Source organism: Eulemur rufifrons, chromosome 9, assembly GCF_041146395.1.
Source record: "Eulemur rufifrons isolate Redbay chromosome 9, OSU_ERuf_1, whole genome shotgun sequence".
Lineage (NCBI taxonomy): Eukaryota > Metazoa > Chordata > Mammalia > Primates > Lemuridae > Eulemur > Eulemur rufifrons.
The window spans coordinates 46,336,466-46,357,555 of NC_090991.1; the positions used below are offsets into that span (position 1 = coordinate 46,336,466).

At 47.8% G+C, this 21,090-nt stretch overlaps 1 protein-coding gene across 2 annotated transcripts in view; it reads right to left on the minus strand.

Annotated features, from left to right (window-relative positions):
- Window positions 1-3: 3 nt before the first annotated feature.
- The window catches only part of WIPI1 (WD repeat domain, phosphoinositide interacting 1), a 28,412-nt gene continuing 7,325 nt past the window's right edge, over window positions 4-21,090 (minus strand). The window contains exons 4-13 of one of the 2 annotated variants that reach the window (XM_069482799.1): window positions 17,965-18,061; window positions 11,645-11,742; window positions 10,927-11,019; window positions 10,100-10,170; window positions 9,332-9,439; window positions 5,715-5,879; window positions 4,829-4,936; window positions 4,024-4,142; window positions 3,494-3,594; window positions 4-565 (exon numbers count right to left, since the gene is read on the minus strand). In XM_069482799.1, the coding sequence (XP_069338900.1) occupies window positions 518-565; window positions 3,494-3,594; window positions 4,024-4,142; window positions 4,829-4,936; window positions 5,715-5,879; window positions 9,332-9,439; window positions 10,100-10,170; window positions 10,927-11,019; window positions 11,645-11,742; window positions 17,965-18,061 (1,008 nt within the window). In that variant the 3' untranslated portion in view covers window positions 4-517. The remainder of the gene's footprint in view (window positions 566-3,493; window positions 3,595-4,023; window positions 4,143-4,828; window positions 4,937-5,714; window positions 5,880-9,331; window positions 9,440-10,099; window positions 10,171-10,926; window positions 11,020-11,644; window positions 11,743-17,964; window positions 18,062-21,090) is intronic. The other variant, XM_069482800.1, reaches the window with a different exon arrangement.

Genomic DNA, 21,090 nt, shown 5'->3' on the forward strand with positions numbered 1-21,090 from the left:
CAAAGAAATAAATTTTAGAAACCTCAAAAATGCATTGCCATAATTTTATCATTAGTGTCCTAAATGGGACTCAGAAGTAATACATGATTTATTCCAATCACTGCAAAAGATACTTTGCCTGGCTAAAATAGTCCCTTTCTCTATATATGTAATATACAACAAATACAATTCAAAGAGGTTTTCCTATAAAGTACATTTTTACACAGCATATATTTAAAAAGGATGCCCTTTCAATATAAAATTCCGGTTATATACCAATATGGTTAGTTAGCATTTACACTATGGTTTGAACATATTTTAAATAGCATACGTGTGTACAATGTCTCCCGTGCCCACTGGCAACCAGGGCGAGGGGGGCGTGGTGAGGAGTTAGCACGTCCTGTGGTTTAAGCAGCGCAGCACCTGGGACTCCTGCCCCCCTTTCTGCTCACACAATTGCACTCCATTCTTCCACCTTCCTTGTTTTCTCCAAAACCACCTGATAGGGGATGTCCTGATTTCTGAGGTGTGCTTCTCATCATGTCTGCTTCGTTTTGCCCTTCTGACTTCCACGGCACAAGATTATCTACCAAAATCAAAACAGAACGGCCTTACTCTTCCCGGGAAGAGGCTGGCAGGCAGGCTGCATTATCAACAGGTCTGTGCCCACGCAGGGTCAGCGCTGCGTGGCTTTTCTGTCTGACCTCACACTGACCCTTGCCCGTGGCCGAAGAAGATCCACCCTTCTTATTTAGGTGTAGACGAGCATGGCACAGTTTCAGAAAATACTATATAAAATGTGTATGTGTACATATTTATATGTATATGTGTATTTTTTAAAAAGGCTCATCTTACTTGTAAACACAGACTGCTAACTCACCACTAGAAAGGCAATATATACCCCGGATCCCGATCCCCTTACTCTTGCTCACAAGATTAAGGCTGGTCTCGAGAAATACGCAGGCTTGTAAAAAGGTTGGCTTGTTACTGAAAAAAAAAAAAAAAAACCAAGCTGTTCATTCTCCCGAATGCTGCAGCTTTCTAAGTTACCAGAAACGATCGATTCCCTGTTCTGTCCTTGTTCTTGGTGCAAAGTAAATCCCAAGGAGGTAAGAGTGATCACACGCAGGGAAGTGTCAGTATATATTTTTAAAACATCACTAGTGATGCTCTTCTTAAGGCAAAGGCCCGGAGAGCCCTTGACGCAGGCTACTCAAGCAAGCCTGTGTTCGCAGCTACAGGAGAAGTGATTTTAACCAAACTAAGATTCCGAGATCCTTTTGTGATCCCAGCAATTTTTAAGGAATGTGAATTCTGGACAGATATTTGCAATAGGCATGACAATTCAGGATAAAAGCAGAGAGAGGAGGTTGTCTAGCATCCCTAGTTGAACATTTCCGCCAAGATGCGCACGGCTGGGATGGGCCATGTTGAGAGGGCGTCCAGTAGCGCTCACGCTCTGGTCCTGGTGTGGTGAGATGGAGAAGGCCGCCTGCCACCGAGGCAGCACCTCAGGGGGGGGCACTGCCCCTCCCCACCATCTGCCTGCGGGCTCCAGGGTGGGCTGGGGTTTGGTGGCCACCAAGATGCCTAGCGCCGGCCCTGCACACACGACTGCCCACCACTCGCTGGGGTCTAACAACCATTCTAAGGACCTTGTTAAACGACCCACACTCTCACTGGCAGGAAGCATTTCTTATGTATAAATACAAAGTCCTGATGCAATTTAAACCCACTGTCACTCATTTGGTCCTTAAGGGGTAGACAGGACGACTGGCTCGTGCCCAGCTTCCTGGAATTGTATAGGCAAACAGGTCTCATGACATGTTTTCTCACTGGTTCTTAAATTAACCATCTCCATTTTTTTTTTTTTTACCCCAAACAAATGGTCTACACAAGGTACCTATTATTTTATACAGATTTTCTTTGGCAAGCGACTACCTCCTAAATGCCAGTATCCAAATTACTCCAACTCTGTAAATATAAGAGGTTTGCAAGGATTACTCTGATTATAACTCATAATCTAATAAACTTTTGTAGCCATCACAGACTTCTACCAAAATCACAGAAATGGAACCCAATGAGTGTGTGAACTCTCTACACCTTGACAGAGCAGGAGGGTCACACGTGCTCCTACCGCGTCTGACCTGGAGAGCTCTGGTTCCTGGAGGATGCAACTTCAGGTAAATAACCACCAACTTTCGGGGAGCCAGAAAAACTCCCTTTAGGGCTAGTTGGGGCCACAAGGACCCAAAGGCAGAACAACTGGTTTATAGGTAGGCCGCAGCCAACAGACGTTTTTAAGGTTATAATTAGTATTTTTAAGAACCATTGCTCTTCACCACTAAAACATAAACTCCACTTGTTGGCAATGTTGTTGGCAACCTGCCTATTAAAAGCCAGAAATGCGCATCTCAAGCTGTGACCCACAGAACCGACGTGGGAAAACACAACGCTGCCCCCCAGCCGGGAACAAAGAGCCCCATGATAGCTTTGCTTTTTAAGCCAAATATGCTTCTAGATTGTTCCTTGGATCTGTGGGGGGGGGGAGAAGCCAGACCTGCGCTCCATCCTTTTACAAATGGAATCTCTACTGACACAAAATAACCATCAGGAGGAGACATTCCATACCGGGGCCTCATGGGCACTGCTCCGTACCCAGATGGCCACTCGTCTCTGGCTCGAGGAGTTGACGCTCCACGTCTTGGCCTAAACACTGCTTCCGTCTCTAAATGATTTCAGGTGGACTATGTGGGATGTTCTGTAAGTGATGCTCACAGCAGGGGTCAATACATTGCTCCAAGTGGAAGCTTGGAGAATCAGAAGCTAAGGAGGCCCCGGCAGCCCCCCAGGGAGGGAGTCTTTTCTCTGGGTGCAGAGGCCGGAGGAAGCCAAGCCTAGCATGTAGCCAGCCCCGGGGCTCCCTCTGCCACAGCAGCTGGAGCAGGGTGCTGGGGAGCCCAGCTGAGGTGCCCGGGTGAGCTCGCGCAGAGCGGCTCACGCCCCCCACGTGGCTGTTTGTTAACGAGTCCCTGCAGCTGAGGGGGAGGCTCGGTGGAGCTCGCCTGCACCGCGCAGCAGCCCAGCCCTGCCAAGTCACCCCCTCCAGCACAAGGCAGCCAGCGTTCTGCGACAGCATCCCGCGGAGCCTTAGGAAAATAAGAGTTTGACACAGGCGTAAGTTCCTACCTTACCAGCAGCAAAGTCAGAGCTACAGAAGCGAAGTAAAGGATTCCAGGCCTCTGAATGAAGTGAGGCCACCGAGACTCCCGGGATTAGTATTCGGTTACTCTAGTGCTGCTGGGGTTGAGCTGGACCCCTGAGGGCTAAGCCTGTAGGATGTGCAGCGCACGGTACGATAACACCCTACGGCTCTCTCGGAATGTTAGAGAAGAGGATTAGTTGTTATGGACTAGAAAACAGGGGAAAAAGTGCCTTCGCCTCTTGTAGGAGGTGAAGGTTTCCGTCTAAGCACACAGACTGAGCCACTCTTTTACGGATTCCTAATGCTCACAGGGGGAAATTCATTCTCATCATCAAGACACACTGGTCCCGTCGCAAACTCATGCTCAGGAATAACCTCTCCTCGCAGCGCCCCGCCGTCCTCAGAATAACCTGGAAACCAAGAACGAGAGATGAAACAAGCAACAGGGTCTGTTCTTACGCCGTGACCCACCCAGGCACGGGATCTGAGGGGAGGGAGAGACAAAGCAAACTGTGGAGGTGTCTCCGCCTTCCAGCTGGAGAGACTCAAAATCCTCGAGCTCACGCTCCCAGCCTCCGAGGGACAGACGGCTGGTCTCCCCCACCCTGCCACCCAGCTGCCCGAAATTTTCCACCTCTTTGGAATCCCTCAAGAGCAAGGGTTAGTGGTACTAATTAGGAAAATGACCCTCTTGTGCTACACCTGCCAGGCTTAGGGGCCCAAGGTGAAAACGATTACCCTGGCCTCACCCGTGAGGAAAGAACAAACCCAAGGAGAGCGCTCCACCCCAGACGGTGGCCACTGGGGATGCTCCGCCGTCGGCCCTCACGTCCACTCACCTGGCACCGTGGAGGCCGAAGAGGCGCTTGGTCTGGCTACAGTTGCTGCGTAAGACTGAGGTAACGGAGGTCTGAGGTCATTTTCTTTATTCTCTTCTGTTGCTCCTGAGCCAAGCAAGCTACTTGCAGCAATGAAGAGGGGGTGAAAAAAAAAAAAGAAGAACTAAATCGTGACATATCTAGAACACCTTCCAAAGGAAAAGCACGGGGAAGCTGATGCTCCACTACCTGAGTTTAAATTGCAGACCTACCAGTACACTGCTAGGTCCGTGTGAACTGCAGGGACCTTAAACTGCCAGGGATCAGTCACACAACTTCAAAATGACCCTTTCTCTTATATTTAATAGACAATGATTGGTCCTCTGCTCTTCCTGGCAGGCTCAGGCGAGGACACTAAGACGTGCTAACTAGGAGAGTGGCCGTGGGCAGGGGGCGGTGGCAGCTCGTGGTGCCCTGTTCACAGCAGGAAGAGAAATCAGCCTGCACTTGGTCATGGAAGTCACGAGAAGTTTTCAGTGCAACGCAGGGGGCGCTCTTGGACACCCGCTATGTCCCAGGGGCTGTGCTAGGAGAACAGGCCGAGGGGGATACGTTCCATTCTGCGTGTTACTATTCACCCTGGCACTTTCCTGGAAGAATACCGCATGCCGAGAGCACCTGCCCAACGCACAGCAGGTGCCCACTAGAGGTTTGCCACCGAGACTGCCGGAGCCAGAGCGCTGAAGCTTGTCATTGTTCTTGGTGAAGTGACAACTCTATACAACCGGCTCTTGAAAGGCTGTCCTTTGAGAACTAGTATCTTCACCTGTGGGTCTTGATTAAGACACACTCTCCGCCATCCTGAGGGTCCAAATTGTAGATGTAGAGGTGTCCATCAGAGGATGCAACTAGCAGCCTTGGCAGTTTCTGGATCCTAAGGGCCAGGTAAAACATGAACCACGGTTACAACGAAGATGGGTAACAGACTAGCTTCAAATGACAAGGCCTCCCTCGCCCTCGTTGTCACCGACTTCTGCCATCTGCAAACCCTTAGCCCACTCACTGATCCGTCTGGGCCCCTGGACATTCCTTTGCATTCTGACCTCACGATCGACTTTCAGGATTATTTCGTGACTTGGAACATAATCGTGGGGATGAGGGGAAACAAGGTGTGCAGAGACCATTACCCTGTGCAACGTGACTGCCAGCAAACACATCGGCTCACCTACACGGAATGCAGGCTGTAAGTAACAAACGTCTCTAACCTTTCTCTGCCACTGTTAAAAGCAAAGTGTGTAATTGGCTCACTGTCTTTGCTGGTTAGTTTTATGGCTTTTTAAAAATATTCAACTTTTTAATACACTCCTTTAAATTTCTTAGATAAAACATTAGTCAGCCCCATAGGTATCCGAGCCTAGACAATAGGCCTAGAGGCTTTTTATGTAATTACATAAAAATAGGAATTGTTTTCAATACTGTTGCAACTAGAAGGTTAAGATTCCCATGCTCTGGCTTGGAGGGCAGGCTTCCAGCTGCCCCCTGAGAATCCATATTGAAATCAGATAGGAAAAGTAGGGGTTTGAGTCTGCTCACCTTTTCTTTTTGACTGTCTTTTCTTTCTTTTTTTCTTTTCACGTTTGGGAACTTTATGCTTTGGAAAAGGACATTTATAAAAGCATGGGCTTGTTTAGGGTGGGTGGCGCTGTACGTACGTTGAGAGGGTGCAGATGTTCCTCTGTCCAGAGAAGTTCAAGCGTCCGGTGGCAAAAGCCCTGTCCTGATTCATCATGTCTGACACTTGGGCCGGGAGGTAGTTGGTGGCAGCCATGAACATCTTTCCCATGTAGCCACTCCAGGTCGAAGGCTCTTCTGGTCGACTAGGGGAGTGAGGCATAGGCGAAGAGGGGACTGAGCCGCGGGCGCCGGCATCTCCCCAATAACCTACACACCCAAACGTCATTAGCTGTACTCATGGCGGCAGGGAGAGTCTGTGCCTTTGCACAATGTTCTGCCCACCGAGAACAATTCAGGACATATTATTCTGGCAATAACAAAAGAGCATCAGGGGCTTGTTTGTCCTTCAGAAAAGCCATTGTGAAGCCGTTAAAAGGTTCCCAATGCTACTGCTTTCCTGCATTAAAAAGGCTGTATCTGATGATCAGTCTGATTGCTAGATTTCCGAAATAGGGCTAGGGCAGAGAATGAGACCGACTCCATACCTGGACTCTGTAAAATAAGCCAAGGTCTGTGCTGGGCTCACGGAAGAACAGACAGATCTCAAGGTGAAGGCCCCCAGAGCCAGACTGAGTGGGAAGCAAACCTCCGGGAGAGACACTTCGAGCGGTGTCTGATTACACTCCGGAGCCACCTGGGTACCCAGCATTCATAAAGATGAAGGTAATTCAAAAGGACCCTGCAGTCATGGAACTTCATCCTCAGGCCTCTGCCAGACAAAGGGGGTGAATGCTCTGTTGGGGAGAGACACCCCCAACTCCGTGCTTGGGCAGCAGGCAGCGCATGGAGGACCAGGGCTGCCACACATGTTCCCAGGAGCACCTGCTGATGAGGGGCGAGTGGGATCAGGTCCTGGGGGGAAACTGACACTGCCGCCCAGAGCTCTGCACTTACTCCCCACTGCGTCCCCAGCAGGCTCGGCGGTCTGTGGACAGACCTCTCTGGGCCTTGACATTCTCATCTGAAATGACACTGTACTACTATGATTCTGTGATCTGAGGTAGCACGAGACCTCCCAGTACTGACTGTCCTAGAGCCCTGTGCTCTGGGTTGGGATTTACAAAGTGGTATAACACCCAGAGCTGCATTCCGGGTGGAGACATGGAATGGATACATAAAAAAAAAAACAAAACCCCACGAGCAGTTAATGTACGGCGCCACATAAATCCACAGGCAGGTCCTCTAGGACCACAGAGGAAGGAGAGGCAGATGAGGAGGCTCCTTAACCTCTCAGTTTCCACGTTTCCTCATTTGGAAAACAGGGATCGTCACAGGAGCCTTCTGCACAGGGTTGATGGGAGAACTAAAGAGGCTCCGTGCAGAGGTCATGCTGTTTGTAAGAAGGTGTCTCGGGCTGGGGGCACTGGGGAGGTTCTGGCGGGGGCGGGGGTGGCCATGGGGCTCTGCAGCAGGTCTCACCAGGGCCCAGGATGGGGAAGGGAGGGGAGGAGCTGGGAATTTTATTCCCAAGGACAACGGGGACACTCTGGGGAGAGGTGTCACATTCAAAGGAGCATTTCCAGATGAATCTGGCGAGAAGACAGCAGATGGATTGGTAAAAAGAGACTGGAAAGAGGTCAAATGTGAGAGTGACGACGTGGACCAGCAAGAGAAGTGGAAGACGGGGTAAGGCCAGTGACCGGCGAAACAGGGCGGAAGAGGCCAACGTGGCCTTATCGTCCAGGACACAGTGACCCCCACGGACGGGCTGAGGGGAGATCCCAGAATGACGTGGAGCAGAGATTCTGCTCCTGGTCACCTGTGGCCACTCTCAGCACAGGAGCCTGCAGCGGGAAATGTATCTTACGCCCCAGTAACAAACCCGGATGGAGACAGGAGCGCGGCAGCGGTTTGAGATCCGTCAGCTGCGGAACCTGGGGTGGAAGGTATCGGAACAGTTCTGCACCCTCCCGCGCTCACACCTACTAGGACAGATGGCGTGTTAAAGCTCCGGAGGAGATCAGGGCTTAAGTTTTAGAAACCATCTGAGAAGTGATAGATCTAGAAAGGAGATACGATCTCTGGGGAACGTATGCAGAGTAAGGAGAACTTCGGGGCAAACAATGAGCTTCGGGACACACCTATGCAGCTGTGTCAGAGGGTTGTGAGGAGAGAGGGAGCACATCCCGGCGTCTCAACACCAGCGGGGGGACGAGGCTGCCAGAGGACGGGTGCCTCACACGCACTGCGCTGGCCTGCAGGACAGGCAGCAGCAGCACGGAAAACCCGCTGCATGTGCTGGCCTGGCCGCTGGTGCCTTTGGATGGAGTTTCAGAAGAGCGAGGGACAGAGGCCGGGCACTGCATCATACTGACATACATGATAGAGGCCGGCACTGCATCATACTAATACACACTAGCACATACATGATAGGCCAGGCACCGCATCATACTGACACACATACATGATAGAGGCCGGCACTGCATCATACTGACACACACTAGCACATACATGATTGAGGCCAGGCACCGCATCATACTGACACACATACATGATACAGGCCGGCACTGCATCATACTAACACACACTAGCACATACATGATAGAGGCCAGGCACCGCATCATACTGACACACATACATGATACAGGCCGGCACTGCATCATACTAACACACACTAGCACATACATGATAGAGGCCAGGCACCGCATCATACTGACACACATACATGATACAGGCCGGCACTGCATCATACTAACACACACTAGCACATACATGATAGAGGCCAGGCACCGCATCATACTGACACACATACATGATAGAGGCCGGGCACCGCATCATACTAACACACATACATGATAGAGGCTGGCACTGCATCATACTAACACACACTAGCACATACATGATAGAGGCTGGGCACCGCACCATACTGACACACATACATGATAGAGGCCGGTAGCAGGAGTGAGGTGGAAGAGGACTCCGATCTCTGGAAGAGAATGCAGTCGGCTGACGCCTCCCTTTCAGCCCTGTGGGACCCTGAGCAGAGGGCCCAGCCGTGCCACTCTGGGCTTCTGACCTACAGAACTGCGGAATAACAAATGTGCGCTGTTCGAAGCCATTAAGCAGTGATTTGTTACGGCGGCGGCCACAGGAACCCAATATGCACACCACTGGCTACGATCTAACGTGGGCTTTAATACACATCCCCATGGGGCCGTTTGCCAAGCACTCGGTGATGCTGCTAATAGCAATAATAAATATATTAATATCACTGAATCTAGGGCTACACTGGCTCACTCTTATCAGTGCTTACTATGTGCCAGGCACTGTACTAAATGCTTTAGGTCAACACATTCATTTAATCCTCAAACAAGCCCAAATATATTATCATGTTGGTTGTACAGATGAGGAAACTGAAATACAAAAAGATTAAATTATCTCCCCAGGGTCTCACAGCTCCTAAGGGGCAGAGCCAAGATGTGAAGTGTGGCCCCTGATTTTGTACTTGCCACTGAAGTTTTACTAACACACACTCACCACTGTGGTGAAGACACAAGTAAAGCCAAGTTCCTGGCATTCAAAAGAAAGAAATGACTTATGCCGGCCCCTGGCTCCTCCGGCCGGATGGGCGTTTGGTGCCCGCTGCTATACTTGCCTACTGGTGAGCTGCTCCAGCTTGAAGATGTGCACGGTCTCGGTGTTGCTCGAGGCGCAGAGGAACTGTGAGTCCATACTGAACACGAGAGAGCTGATTGTCACATACCTGGAAACACAGCAACACACGGACAGTGAGCCTGAAATGAGGGTTATTGCCTTGCAGTTCAAAGATCAGCTCTGTCAGAAAATTAAATGCATCCTTAAGAGCCTACATAATCTAAAATCCCTTCAACCTTGTGTTACTCGTATTTAGAAATTAATGTCCGAAAGATTCAGAAAGGGTCACCGTCTTGTGCAAGAAGAGACCAGGCACAGCCCTGCCTCTCCATCAGCAGACGGGAAGACTCGTACCTCCCTGGCACCTTGGGAGTCTTCCAGGCTGCTCTGCGCCCCGATCCAGCTGCAGACCCTACATCCCATAAGATCCTCAACGATCACACTTTACATTGTCCTTTATTTCCATGCAAGGGAATCAGAAATTATTTTGAATTGTGACTCCCTGGCGGTCTCATTTCTCTTGTGCTGCTGCCCAAGCACGCATCAAAAAGGGACTCTGGTGGCTGAGCTCCCCGTTATAACAGCATCTCGGCTTTCAGTCTGACTGAGCCCTAAGCGGAACCTGCAAGTCAATTACCCAGGAAAGTCCAGTTACACTTCCTCTGGGTGAGAGGAGGGCACAGAGCCACCCTCTGTCCTCTCCCCAGATAGCTGCCAGCAGCCCCTGCAGGACTTCTGGGGGGACTTTAAAATGGGTTTGAACACTGACCTTTTCATCCCTCTCCGGAACTCATAGAGCTTTTGCCCGTCAGGTACAGAGAACACCCGGATGACGGTGCCCTGCAAAAGCAAGCGGGTGGCTGTTTTATAACCACTAATGGCTTCACACAGAGATATCCCTTTAGAGAAGAGTTTGTTTTATGGGTTTTGAACATCTGTCTCCGAGGAAGAAGCACAAAGTGTCAAGCATGGAGGCATTTTTATTTGTATGTGTGCCATATTAGCAACTCTTGGAACGTGCTTTAAACACGCTCTGTCTCCCTTTTCCCTCCCACCCCTGCCCAAGGCCGTGTGTGTGTGTGTGTGTGTGTGCGCGCGCGCACGCACGCGTGCCTGTGTGTTTGCCAAACTGCTCTGGCTGGCTTTCTAGAATATTCAATCTCTGCCTATCTAAATACACCTGCTTTTCATGGCATTTAAAATTCAACTTGATCACCTTCCCTGATTATTCTGGTCAGAAGAGCTCAATCTCTGTGGCTAAATAGCAAAGCATTTTGTTTGTACTCTGTTTATGAAATGTCACATCTATCTGTATCTATGGATGATACGCATGCACACTTTTTTGATAAGACCACAAGTTTTTATGCAAAATGTCTTGTCTCTTGCGTAGCATAGGTCTTTGTTCTATTGAATTAACAAATGCCTTAATACACCGCAACATGCAAGGGACAGAAATTCTCACTTTGAAACAAATCCTAAGTGCCCCAAAGACCAGTCGGTCTTCATGTCACCAGCCTCGTGCCATCAGATCTCTGGGCGCCTCGGGAGACGTCCAGCAGGCCCCCGGACAGGAGGAGGCACTGGGAGCACACTCACTTTTGCAGACGCGCTTGCCAGTTTGGAGCCCGAGGCATTGAAGGTGATGGCAGCCAGTGTTCCTTCATGGGCAGCAATAGTGCAGACTGGTTTCTGTTGGTGGAGAGGAAAAACGGACATTGATGCCAGGGAAGAGGGAAGATGCGTTATCTTTCCCTCTCCTTCCTCTTTTCTTCTTTCTTCCTCGTTTGCCAGGCTCGCTCTGCCTCCCTTTCCACCAGACCGTCTGCAGATGAGCCGGGCATCGCTCTCTAGCGTACCACGATTCGACTTCAACGGCCGTCTGTTTCTATCGCTTTTCCTGCCCCTGGGAAGGTGGACAACCGTGTGCCTGATGCTCTGCGATGCTGTCATGGGCACTCCCTGCGTGCACAGAGCAGACAGGACTCCCACAGCTGCACGTGGTCTCAGGCCACCACAAGGCGAGGTGTGACACATTCGATCAGATAACCGGCCACCAGCCGGCAAGTGGTTTCCATCGTGCTGCAGACGTCTGACTTGCCTGGCGCGCTGCCTCACGGTTATGTTGACCGCCGGCAAGCCCAAGGCGAATGTCATTGCCTTCTCTTCCACGCCCACCCGTGATCGCCACAACAAGCCCCCCTTGTTGCTTCCGCCTCCGCTCCTCACCCCCCTGCGACGGGGCCTCTCTCCCTCCTTCCATCCAGCACACAACCCAGGCCAGAGGCTGGGATAGTCGGGACCGCTGTCCACTCACCAGGGAGTTTCCGTCATAAAGCGCAATCTCGCCTGTAGTCAGGCTTCCAGGATAGGCCAGATAGGAATTGGAATGGTTGATAGAGAGGGCGCATAGACCTGGCAAAGGAGAAACAGGACATGAATAGCCAGGGTGCAAGGGAGACAGGCTGGCCGGCTGGGCACGGCCTCTGAAAACAGCACGACTACAGTGCCACCTACTGGTGAGCAGAGGAACGGCTTTGTAGACCTTACTTTCTGTTGATTATTACCCTGATCAAAGGACTCCAATAAAGTAAATCCACAGGGGAAGAACTCCTGATTTAACACTGGCCATGTCCTATTCACAGCTAAGCAATGGGGATTTAGACTATTAAAAACGCTCATCTTCACATTTTACCCCTGGGCTCTGAAACAACATCTACTTCTCTTCCAATTCCTTCCTGCTCTAGGGCTACGGGAGGATTTACTCATAACTGAAATGAATCTTCCTATTGTGAAAGGTCAGGGCATGTTAGTATTTTTGCAGGTGAATGTATACAGTTGGCCAGTAAGTGCAAGTCGGAGAAGAGGAAGAGCAAAGGACCTATTTAGAAATTGCTCATTTCTGGTCCGAATGTCCTGCCTTGATAAGGGAAATGGGCACCTCCAGAGGGGGAAGTTCATCTGAGGTCTGCCTCTGCAGTCACGATGGTGTGCCCAGTGTGCCCAGTCATCGAAACAAACCAAATACAGAGGACGTTTTGGATTTAAGATGCTTCCACAATATTCTGAAAGAGTAAACAGCCCATGAAACCATTGAACCAACTTAGCTATTTTTATTTACAAGGGGATTCAAGGGGGTGGGGGTGGGGATTCCCAGTAGCATTTAAGAAAAGGATTTTCACAACAATGGTTTAGATTAAAGGAGGTATACACGACAGTAGTGAATTCAAGGAATTCTCAAGAACCAAATACCAGAAGAGCTTTGAGATTACCCAAGAGAGATATCTTTTTACATAAAAAAGGGATTGACATCTTCGTTACAAGTTAATATGTTAAGAGGGCTTCTTAAAAAAGTATAAGAACTTTAGATCAGGCTGAAATGTACTTCACCTAATCTGCTGAGGAAACAGAGCAGAGAAAAAAAAAAAAAAATCAAACGTTTAGAATTGGAACCTATGTCCTATTTCCTGCTCTGGCTTTGCTGCATACACAGCGGGGCTGTATTCTTATCACTTGCCAAGCAGATCACAGGAGGAAGGTGGCCAAGCCCTGGCAGGCACCCCTAACCGCGTGTTATGGCATCCCTGCCATCCCCTTGGCTGTACAAGGCCACTCCTGACCCTGGCCTTAGAAGAGGCCACTCACACCTTCCCAGTTTCACCCTGGGAACCTCCATTCCACATCCCATCTGAGTTCTTTGTAATTCAAATGTAACTTCAAGAACAGCTAGGCAGGTAGAAGGCGTCCTAGTCTCTGTGAAACTGGGGAGGGAAAGCAGGAGATCAGGGTGGCTCACATGGTGGGTTCCACAGCGGTAGTTGCCACAAAAGATGTTAATAAAATATGGCAACCTTAAAAGGACTTGAGCACCAAACTAGAGAGTTAAGAACTTTCAAATGCAGCAGTTGACTGCTGAAGGTTTCTGAGCACACGTGTTTTAAAAAAGCACTGTTAAAACCATAATGAGATACCACTGCACACCCTTAGGATGGCTATAATAAAAAAGACAGATAAGAAGTGTTGGTGAGGATATGGAGAAATTGGAACCCTAGACACTGCTGGTGGGAATGTCAAATGGGGCAGTTCTTTGGAGCTTTTGGCAGTTCCTCAAAAGTTAAACATAAAGTTCTCATATGACTCAAAAATTACACTCCTACATACATACCCGAGAGAAATTAGAACATATGTCCCCACAAAAACTTGTATACAAATTCATAGCAGCATTATTCACAAGTCAAAAACTGGAAACAACCTAAATGTCTATGAACTGGTGAATGGATAAATAAATTGTGATATATCATTAGAATAGAATACTACTTGGTAACGCAAAGAAATGAAGTGATGATTCATGCTGCAACACAGATGAACCTTGAAAATATTAGGTTAAGTGAAAGTGAAAGAAGTCAGTCATAAATCATATCTCCATAAAGGTGGTTGTGTGTGTGTGTGTTTAAGGCAGTGTTTTAGGAATATTTATCTGGCAGAGACAGGCTGAGGACATGGGTTCAAGACCCGGGTCTGCCGTGTGCTGTGTAACTCTTGCCGAGTTACCTGTGGCCCTTTCAGGCCTGTTTCCTAGCTGTGAAATGAAGGGGCTGCAGTGCTCTGGGGGTCTTTCCAGCTTGACATTCCGAGATGCCAAACTTTCATTTACTCACTTCCTCCCTCCGAAAAAATACCCAGCACATCTTTGTGGCAGAGAGAGCTGAGAGGTCTTTGAGCAGGAGCCCTGGACAAATACTTCCAGGTGTCCTTCAGAGTTTTGTGTTAAAATATAAAATATATCCCAGAGAGAAAGAAAGGCTTAAACTTCTTTTTAGCTAACATTGAACTTTCTGGGATACCTAATATAGAATTAGACGACACTGGATGCTAACAAGGAAGGGACAGAGGGTAACGGTGCGGCAGCTCGCGCTGACACATGCCACTGATTTGACAGCTTTGCCTTGGGGCTCGCACCTTTACCAACCCATCGGGATTTAGTCAAGGAATCTGCACGCCTACCCACGCAGACTTCATGAAGGTCCCCAGAGATGCCTGCCGTGACTGCCTTCCATTGGCTATGGTCCAGGTCTCAGAAAAATCCACCTGGCTCCGTGAATGTATCTTTCTACCTTGTGAAGCACCCAAAGCAAGCAGGAAGACTTTTTTTTTTGCATTAGCTATTGCCATTCTACTAGTCTTCTGTTTCTGTCACAGGTGTCACAAAAAGCCCTTTCAAGGAAGGAAATGGGCTTTTAAAAACATTATTTTATAACATAAAAGTAATGGCATAGAAAATTCCCAAAGCCCAGAAAATATAAAGAAAGAAGAAAAAAAAAAAAAAATCACCCACGATTCTAAAACCCAGAGGCTTTTTTTTAACACTGTCAACATTTGACTGTATTTTCATCCAGTCTTTTTTCTACATAGGAATGAGGTTTTGATGGGGCGTTTGGACTCCTTTTAGATTTGACACATATTTTCATAAATCATTGCCAGCTATAATTTCACCAAAATTGTTTGGCTGTAATTCTTCTACAGATGGAAAAGAAGTACCTGCTTATCTATCGAGTTAAAAACCAATGGAATCAGCTGGGATTAGAAGAAAGTCCCATGATTCTAAGTCACTCTCACCTTGATATTTATAGTATCACATGCCAAACTTTAGGCAAGTTAACAGTGATTTATAAGATGTAGTTCCCTTTGAGAGTTGATTAATGTCTCAAAATATGCTTTCCAATTTTCAAAAATAGAAAGGAAAGAAATCATCTCTGTACTGCAAATGCTACATGCTACCACAAAAGGGACCCCTTTACACCACCTGTATTACCATTTGCAGAAAGAGGATTTGTGGGGGGTACAAGCCACGACTGTGTTCTACGATCCACATGGCTGTGTGGCACAGAACGCTGCCCCAGCGTTCCGTAAAGGGTGGTCAGGTCCGTGACGCCCCTGGCCCCCAGTTCTGTAGCTGGCAGGACTTTCGTGGAGATTTCCACCCTTGAACGCTCAGCGCACCGACTGCTGTGCTAGCAGGAAATTAACTTCGAGCCCTGTCTGGCCAAACTCTTTAAAGGAAACAGCCTGCAATCTCTGACACAACAGGAATGGGCATGACACAAACACAGAGAGAAGGAAGGAAATTTACAGCTGCATGAGATACCGAATGTGAGGCCACAGCAGAACTCTGTATATTGAATTTACTTGTAGTTCGCTAGGTCAAAATACCTTCAGAATTTGTGTGCCAAAGCCAATCAGACAAGCGATTCTGTCTTCCTAGTGTACCCAGTAAGGATTTATAAAATTGAGCCAGAGTTGCCATCTTATTTTCGTTGATGTTGTTCAGAAAATAGAGAATGAGAACACACAAGGAGACCCTTGGCCTCTGACGGTTGCATATTCATGGTTTTGACAATTCAGGGACCTCTGAAGGTTCCCGAGCGAGGAACCAGCCGTGCCACTGAAGCGCAGCTTTGGCTCGTGTGAGCTGCCCTGTGGGCCGCTGGGGGCCGGTGAGTGAGCCCAGCTGACCCCCGAGCGGACAGTGGACTCACCTTTGCCTTCTGACGCCAGGACCTCAGCTAATCCTCTCCACGGCCACTGGGGGGGGGGGGGGGCAAAAAAGGGTCATCTCTGTTTTGTTCAAGTAAAAAGGGATCTCAGGAGAAGTTGGGGTGGTAATTATAAATTTGAGGATTTGTAAAGGTCTTGGACTATCTCTCCAAAGAACATCAAAGATCTAGACACATTTTGGTCAACCTGCCCCTGGTCTTTCAGAAGAAGCAGCTCAATCTATCCCTGGATTCTTTTCTGATGTTTATCCGAGACAGAGAAAGTGCCTCCATTGTTTCTAATTTTTCTTGAGATAAAAGTTATTCCCTTTACAAACAAGACACATTCTCTCTAACATGGCACACAAATGGCCCTGCATTTTTAAACCCTGTTTTCTTTCTGTTTAAGTCGCAAAAAGTGAGACAACCAATGAGTTTTCTGTGCTGAAGAAAACAACTAGATTTGCTAAAAAATAAGAACAAATGGGGAGAAATGTCCCTGTTTGCAGGGGGAGCGTGCTTGGTCCCCAAGCAGCCCTGTCCTCTGGGGCACAAGTTCTCGCCAGGTGCGAGGGAGGAAGCGGCACTCACTGCCCCTACTCCCCTCTCTTCAAAGACACTAAGAGCCAAAGGCAGCTGTCCACCCTGCCCAGAGCCGTCAAGGTCCAGCTCAAGCCGTGCCTTCCGAGCCCTGTGTAGGTTCAGGAGCCTGTCGTGTCCTATCAGAAAAGCACATCTTCCTTTCAACTGTCCGTACCCACAGCTAAACACTGGTTGCACCCCGCCAAGGCCTGAAAGGCTGCCAAGGCTACAGCACCTAGGGAACTCGTGCTGGCTAGACTGTGGGTTCCTGGTGCGTGGCTGCCGCCTCTGTACCTGACAGTGCCTGCTATGGTGCCAGCACGTGGTGCACCTGCAACAGCTACTTTTCCAGATTATTCCAACCTCTCATGCCTAAAACAAAACAACACCCACAGTTTCTTCATTTACCACCTTCCATTTTGAGGAACGTGCTTTAAAGACTTATCTCACAGAGCTTTATAATGGCTTTAATGGCTTTTGTCCTTTTAAAACATCCTTTTGTCATGGTTGAAATTTTAAAGCACAGAAATGATCAGCAAATGGCCATTTATATATTGAAATGAAGAGAAGGAAATCAGGCATAGGAAATATGTACTGCATGGCAGGCTTGGTGCAAGTCACTTTCACAAACGTTACTCTGTTTAAATCTCAGCCAATCCTGGGAGATGGGTCTCATCCCATTTTGCAGATAAGGAAACTGAGGCTTGAGAAAGTCTAGGTGACTTGGGTAGGGCCACACAGATCTTGAAATTCAATGAAAATCAAAGAATTAGAAAACTGCAATAAATGGAAGCAGTTATATAATGATACTAAATTGGAATATAATCTACAAATAGTAACCTGAATCATTAGATACACAACTTATTCTAGTATGATCACATCCCATCCCACCACACAAGAAGGAATTCTTTCTCATTTACTTCTAGCTCAGTGAATTCATAAAATTTCATCATCTGCTGTTTCAATCTCACAAATTCGAACTATTCCCATTCTTAAACACCAGAAATGTTAATAGCATTACATCCTGAGAACTTAGTAAAGTCCAATATCATAACGTGTCACCCAGGTAGAGAGATTTCTTTGATATGTAATGAAACACATTCGTTACGGTCTGCATTGTCTTTCTCCTGGCCAGACAGATACACCAAGGCAAAACCTGCTTCTAATTATTATACCTACTCTGTATTGAACAACCACAGAAAAGAATGAGGGGTACATACCTTTCAACATCAGATGCATGAACTCGCCCATGTGTCTACCTTAAATGTCTTGACACATTTGCTGCCACGGATGCCACACGATGGAGGGTGTCTCTCCTGGCTGCAGTGAAGGCCACACAGCCCTCTTGCAGGACGCACAGACTAACATAATGTGAAGCTGCCACCATTGAAACAAAGCTTCAGGGTAAACACCACGAAGACTCAGAAAGCAAAAACACTGCTTCCTGTTTCCAACTTAGGTGGAAACACAGCCTGGGAAAGCAGCACGTGGACATGAGATTTGAAGGGTGTCTGGAGCTCACCTGTTGGGTTTGCAGGAATATCCAGGAGGGTCTTCAACAGCTTCATATCTTTAATGTTGTGAATGTAAATGGACTCCTCCAGGCAAACTAGCAGCCTCTGTGATCACACACACAGAATCATCAGTCTCCTGAACTGGTTCCTTGAAATGAGTCCTAACTTGATACTAGGCCTAAAGGAGAAGGAATTCTGACGATGCATTTTGAAGATTATGTTTATGTGTGCACGTGGGCGCACACACACATCATTATCCACCTGAACGGAAGCATAAAATACAAGATCTCAAGAAATTTTATTTAGAAATTAAGATTTCTTTTTCTTTTCTTTTCTTTTCTTTTTTTTTTTTTTTTTTTGGAAATTCCCTCTCTCCTTCGAACAGGGATTCCTGAACACTTCCTGATTAGACTTCCTTTGCCATTTAAGACAATTTCCAGTCATCTCTTTGGTTCCTATTCCCATCTGACATTTTGGCTTTCAACGTTTGTAACACAGGTCTCCGTCTTATACAAATGTGGATTTCTTTGCTCTCTCTGTATTGCCAAATCTTAGGTTTCATCCCTCTTCAAATAATCACCAATTTTAACTGCTTTCCACTCAAACTCTCCTCCAGGCCCACTTTGGGGCCGCTCTCTGTAGCCCCAGTAGAGGGAACTGCAGAAGGCGTTCAGCCCTCACATTCACACCCCACCCAGCGCCCTGTGCCCCCCTGGGCTCCCCTCTCTGGTGCCCTCCTCCGACTGCCATCAGACCCTTCTCTTCCTCTTCATGTGAAAACTTATCAGGTTCGGAGCCTCTTCCCAATGGCTGTGCTCTCTGCTAAGTGAACACAGGTCATGGGGCTAATGTGTTGGGTGTTTAAAGGAATATAATGCGTAGCCCAGTAGAAGTGCAGATGTCAGTGCTGGTAAGGAGGTGTAGGGAAGGCGTTTTTGTTCCAGCACACTCTGAGCAGCTGCCTACCACCCCTGCACACGCCCGACTCGGCTTCCCCTAGGCTAGGGTTTCTCAGACTTGGATGAACACCAGAACCACCCAGGGAGCAGCCCCGGACCCCCCTGGAGATTCTGGCTCGGAGGCGGGGGTGTCTTCAGACAAGTGCCCAGGTGATTATGTTGCACACCAAGGTTTGGGAACCACTGATCTCAGGCCAGCTCCTTTTAGTCCAAGGAACATCAGTTGGAAGGGAAAGTACCTAAAAATACCACCAAAAAAAGAGGCAGGCCCTCCTCTTGGGAAAAGCCGGCTCTGTCGCATTCCCAGCAAGACTCCTCATGGCTCAAAAAGATGGAGACTATCAACTTTAACCAGGCAGAAAAATAAAATTTAAATGCCTTTCTTAATTTTAATTAAGGCTCTGTCATACGTCTGAGATTGGGTGCTGAGGGGCAAAAACATTCTAACAGGGTCTCAAAATTGATGACATGTTTCTCTATGAAATATTCTCTGATTTACGTGATCACTTTGCCTGCTCCCAGAACATAGCACGGTCTGGACTACATTGTTCCGTGCTAGTTTATGTTCTGAGGTTTCTGATCCCCTCTTGTATCCTCTCCAAGCCCCACCATCAACCCCCGGGACAGGGAGGCCCCAGCGTGTGCCTCTTGCAGGGACGGCGCCTGCATCTAGCTCATGGCGTTTCATCTGCGCTTCTCCCACCAGCTCCAACAGCGCCATCTGCTTGGCGGCCCACTCAGCTGAATTTCAGGTCACCCCCACGCTGGCTGCAGATAGGACTAGAAAGGGAGGGAACCAGGAGGCCCCTCGTCTTGGCTCGCGTCTGGGGTGGACACAGCTCTGCTAACTGCTTTTTTAACAGTCAGTTTTCAATTTCAGCAGAACCATGGCCCTGCCTTCAACTCAGCTCATTCCCTGTCACTTTGACTTTCATCTACTGTTCTAGGTTTGATAAGTAACAACTACTTTTATCAATTAAAAGATATTTATAGCATCTGCCCTTGAGCACCAATGATTAGGCCTCAGAGGCTTTGATCTAATTGACTTCCATCTGGATAACTAGGGCCCCTAGGAGCAGATGGTCAAAGGACTGTAAAAGTTTGCATGTCTACGTCTGGTTTATTGTCTTTAGTCCATAAAATACATTTCCTCACTTAAATACAAGGGAAATAACAATCAACTAAAAATGAAACATGACAATTCCTAAGTGTTCTTCCTTTATACTTAGAAAATAGGGATTCTGTATTCTTGTAACTCCTTATACAAATCTTTAATTTTTTCCTGTTTTTTTTAGAAAACAACTGTGCTGTCTGAAGGTCTGATGAAGTAGAGGGCTGACTACCAAAGAAGGGGACACGCTGCCCCGGCCCCTCCTTGCCATTCCCTCTGAGTGGGCAGCTCTGTCGGGCACTGGCTGGCACAGAGGGGCCGTGGCAGTTGAGTTGCCTAAACCCAAAGTTAAGTCTGCAAGTTTTAAGAAAAGCAAGCCCTAAATACTTTTCAGACTGGTTTCAAACCATTTTCTTAGGAGCAGAAATGCTAAAGGAAGGGAGAACTGTTAGATGTGGGTTCCCAGGACCTTTGCCATGAATTGCTGGGAGTTCTAGGTGCATCTGTGTTCTTTAGAGGATGGGGGAGGGGAGGAGGAGCTCAGAGTTAATGAGTGCTATGTGGCGGGGAGGCTGGCACCTAAAGGTTAATGGGCTCGGACACTTGAATAATCCTTCCTTGTCCCATTTGCCAGTGAAAATATCAGAGAGAAAGAGAGAAATTATATAAGTAAATAGAATAGATTCTGTTTGAGAGTTCTGATCTTTATAGAACATTTGCCTAAATAATCTTAAAAAGATAGGTGCCGAAAAAAGACATTTAACCTTTGTGTGCTGGCCATTTCCATATGCAGAGATTAAAAAAAAGGTTCTGAAATGAAACTTAACGTGTTACCAACAGATTTCAGAGAAAGCACTTGAGTCAAGAATTTTGCTTAAAAGCCTTCAAGTTGAAAACTCTCAAATGCCTTTCCCTCCCTTGCCAAGAACTCAGGTTTCTTTTCTTCCTTACTTCTCCCCACTTAAAAATCTCCACCTTATTTCTCCAGCTATTTTCTACCACACTGCTTTTTTTTTTTTGAGACAAGGTCTCATTATGTTGCCCAGGCTGGTCTTGAACTCCTC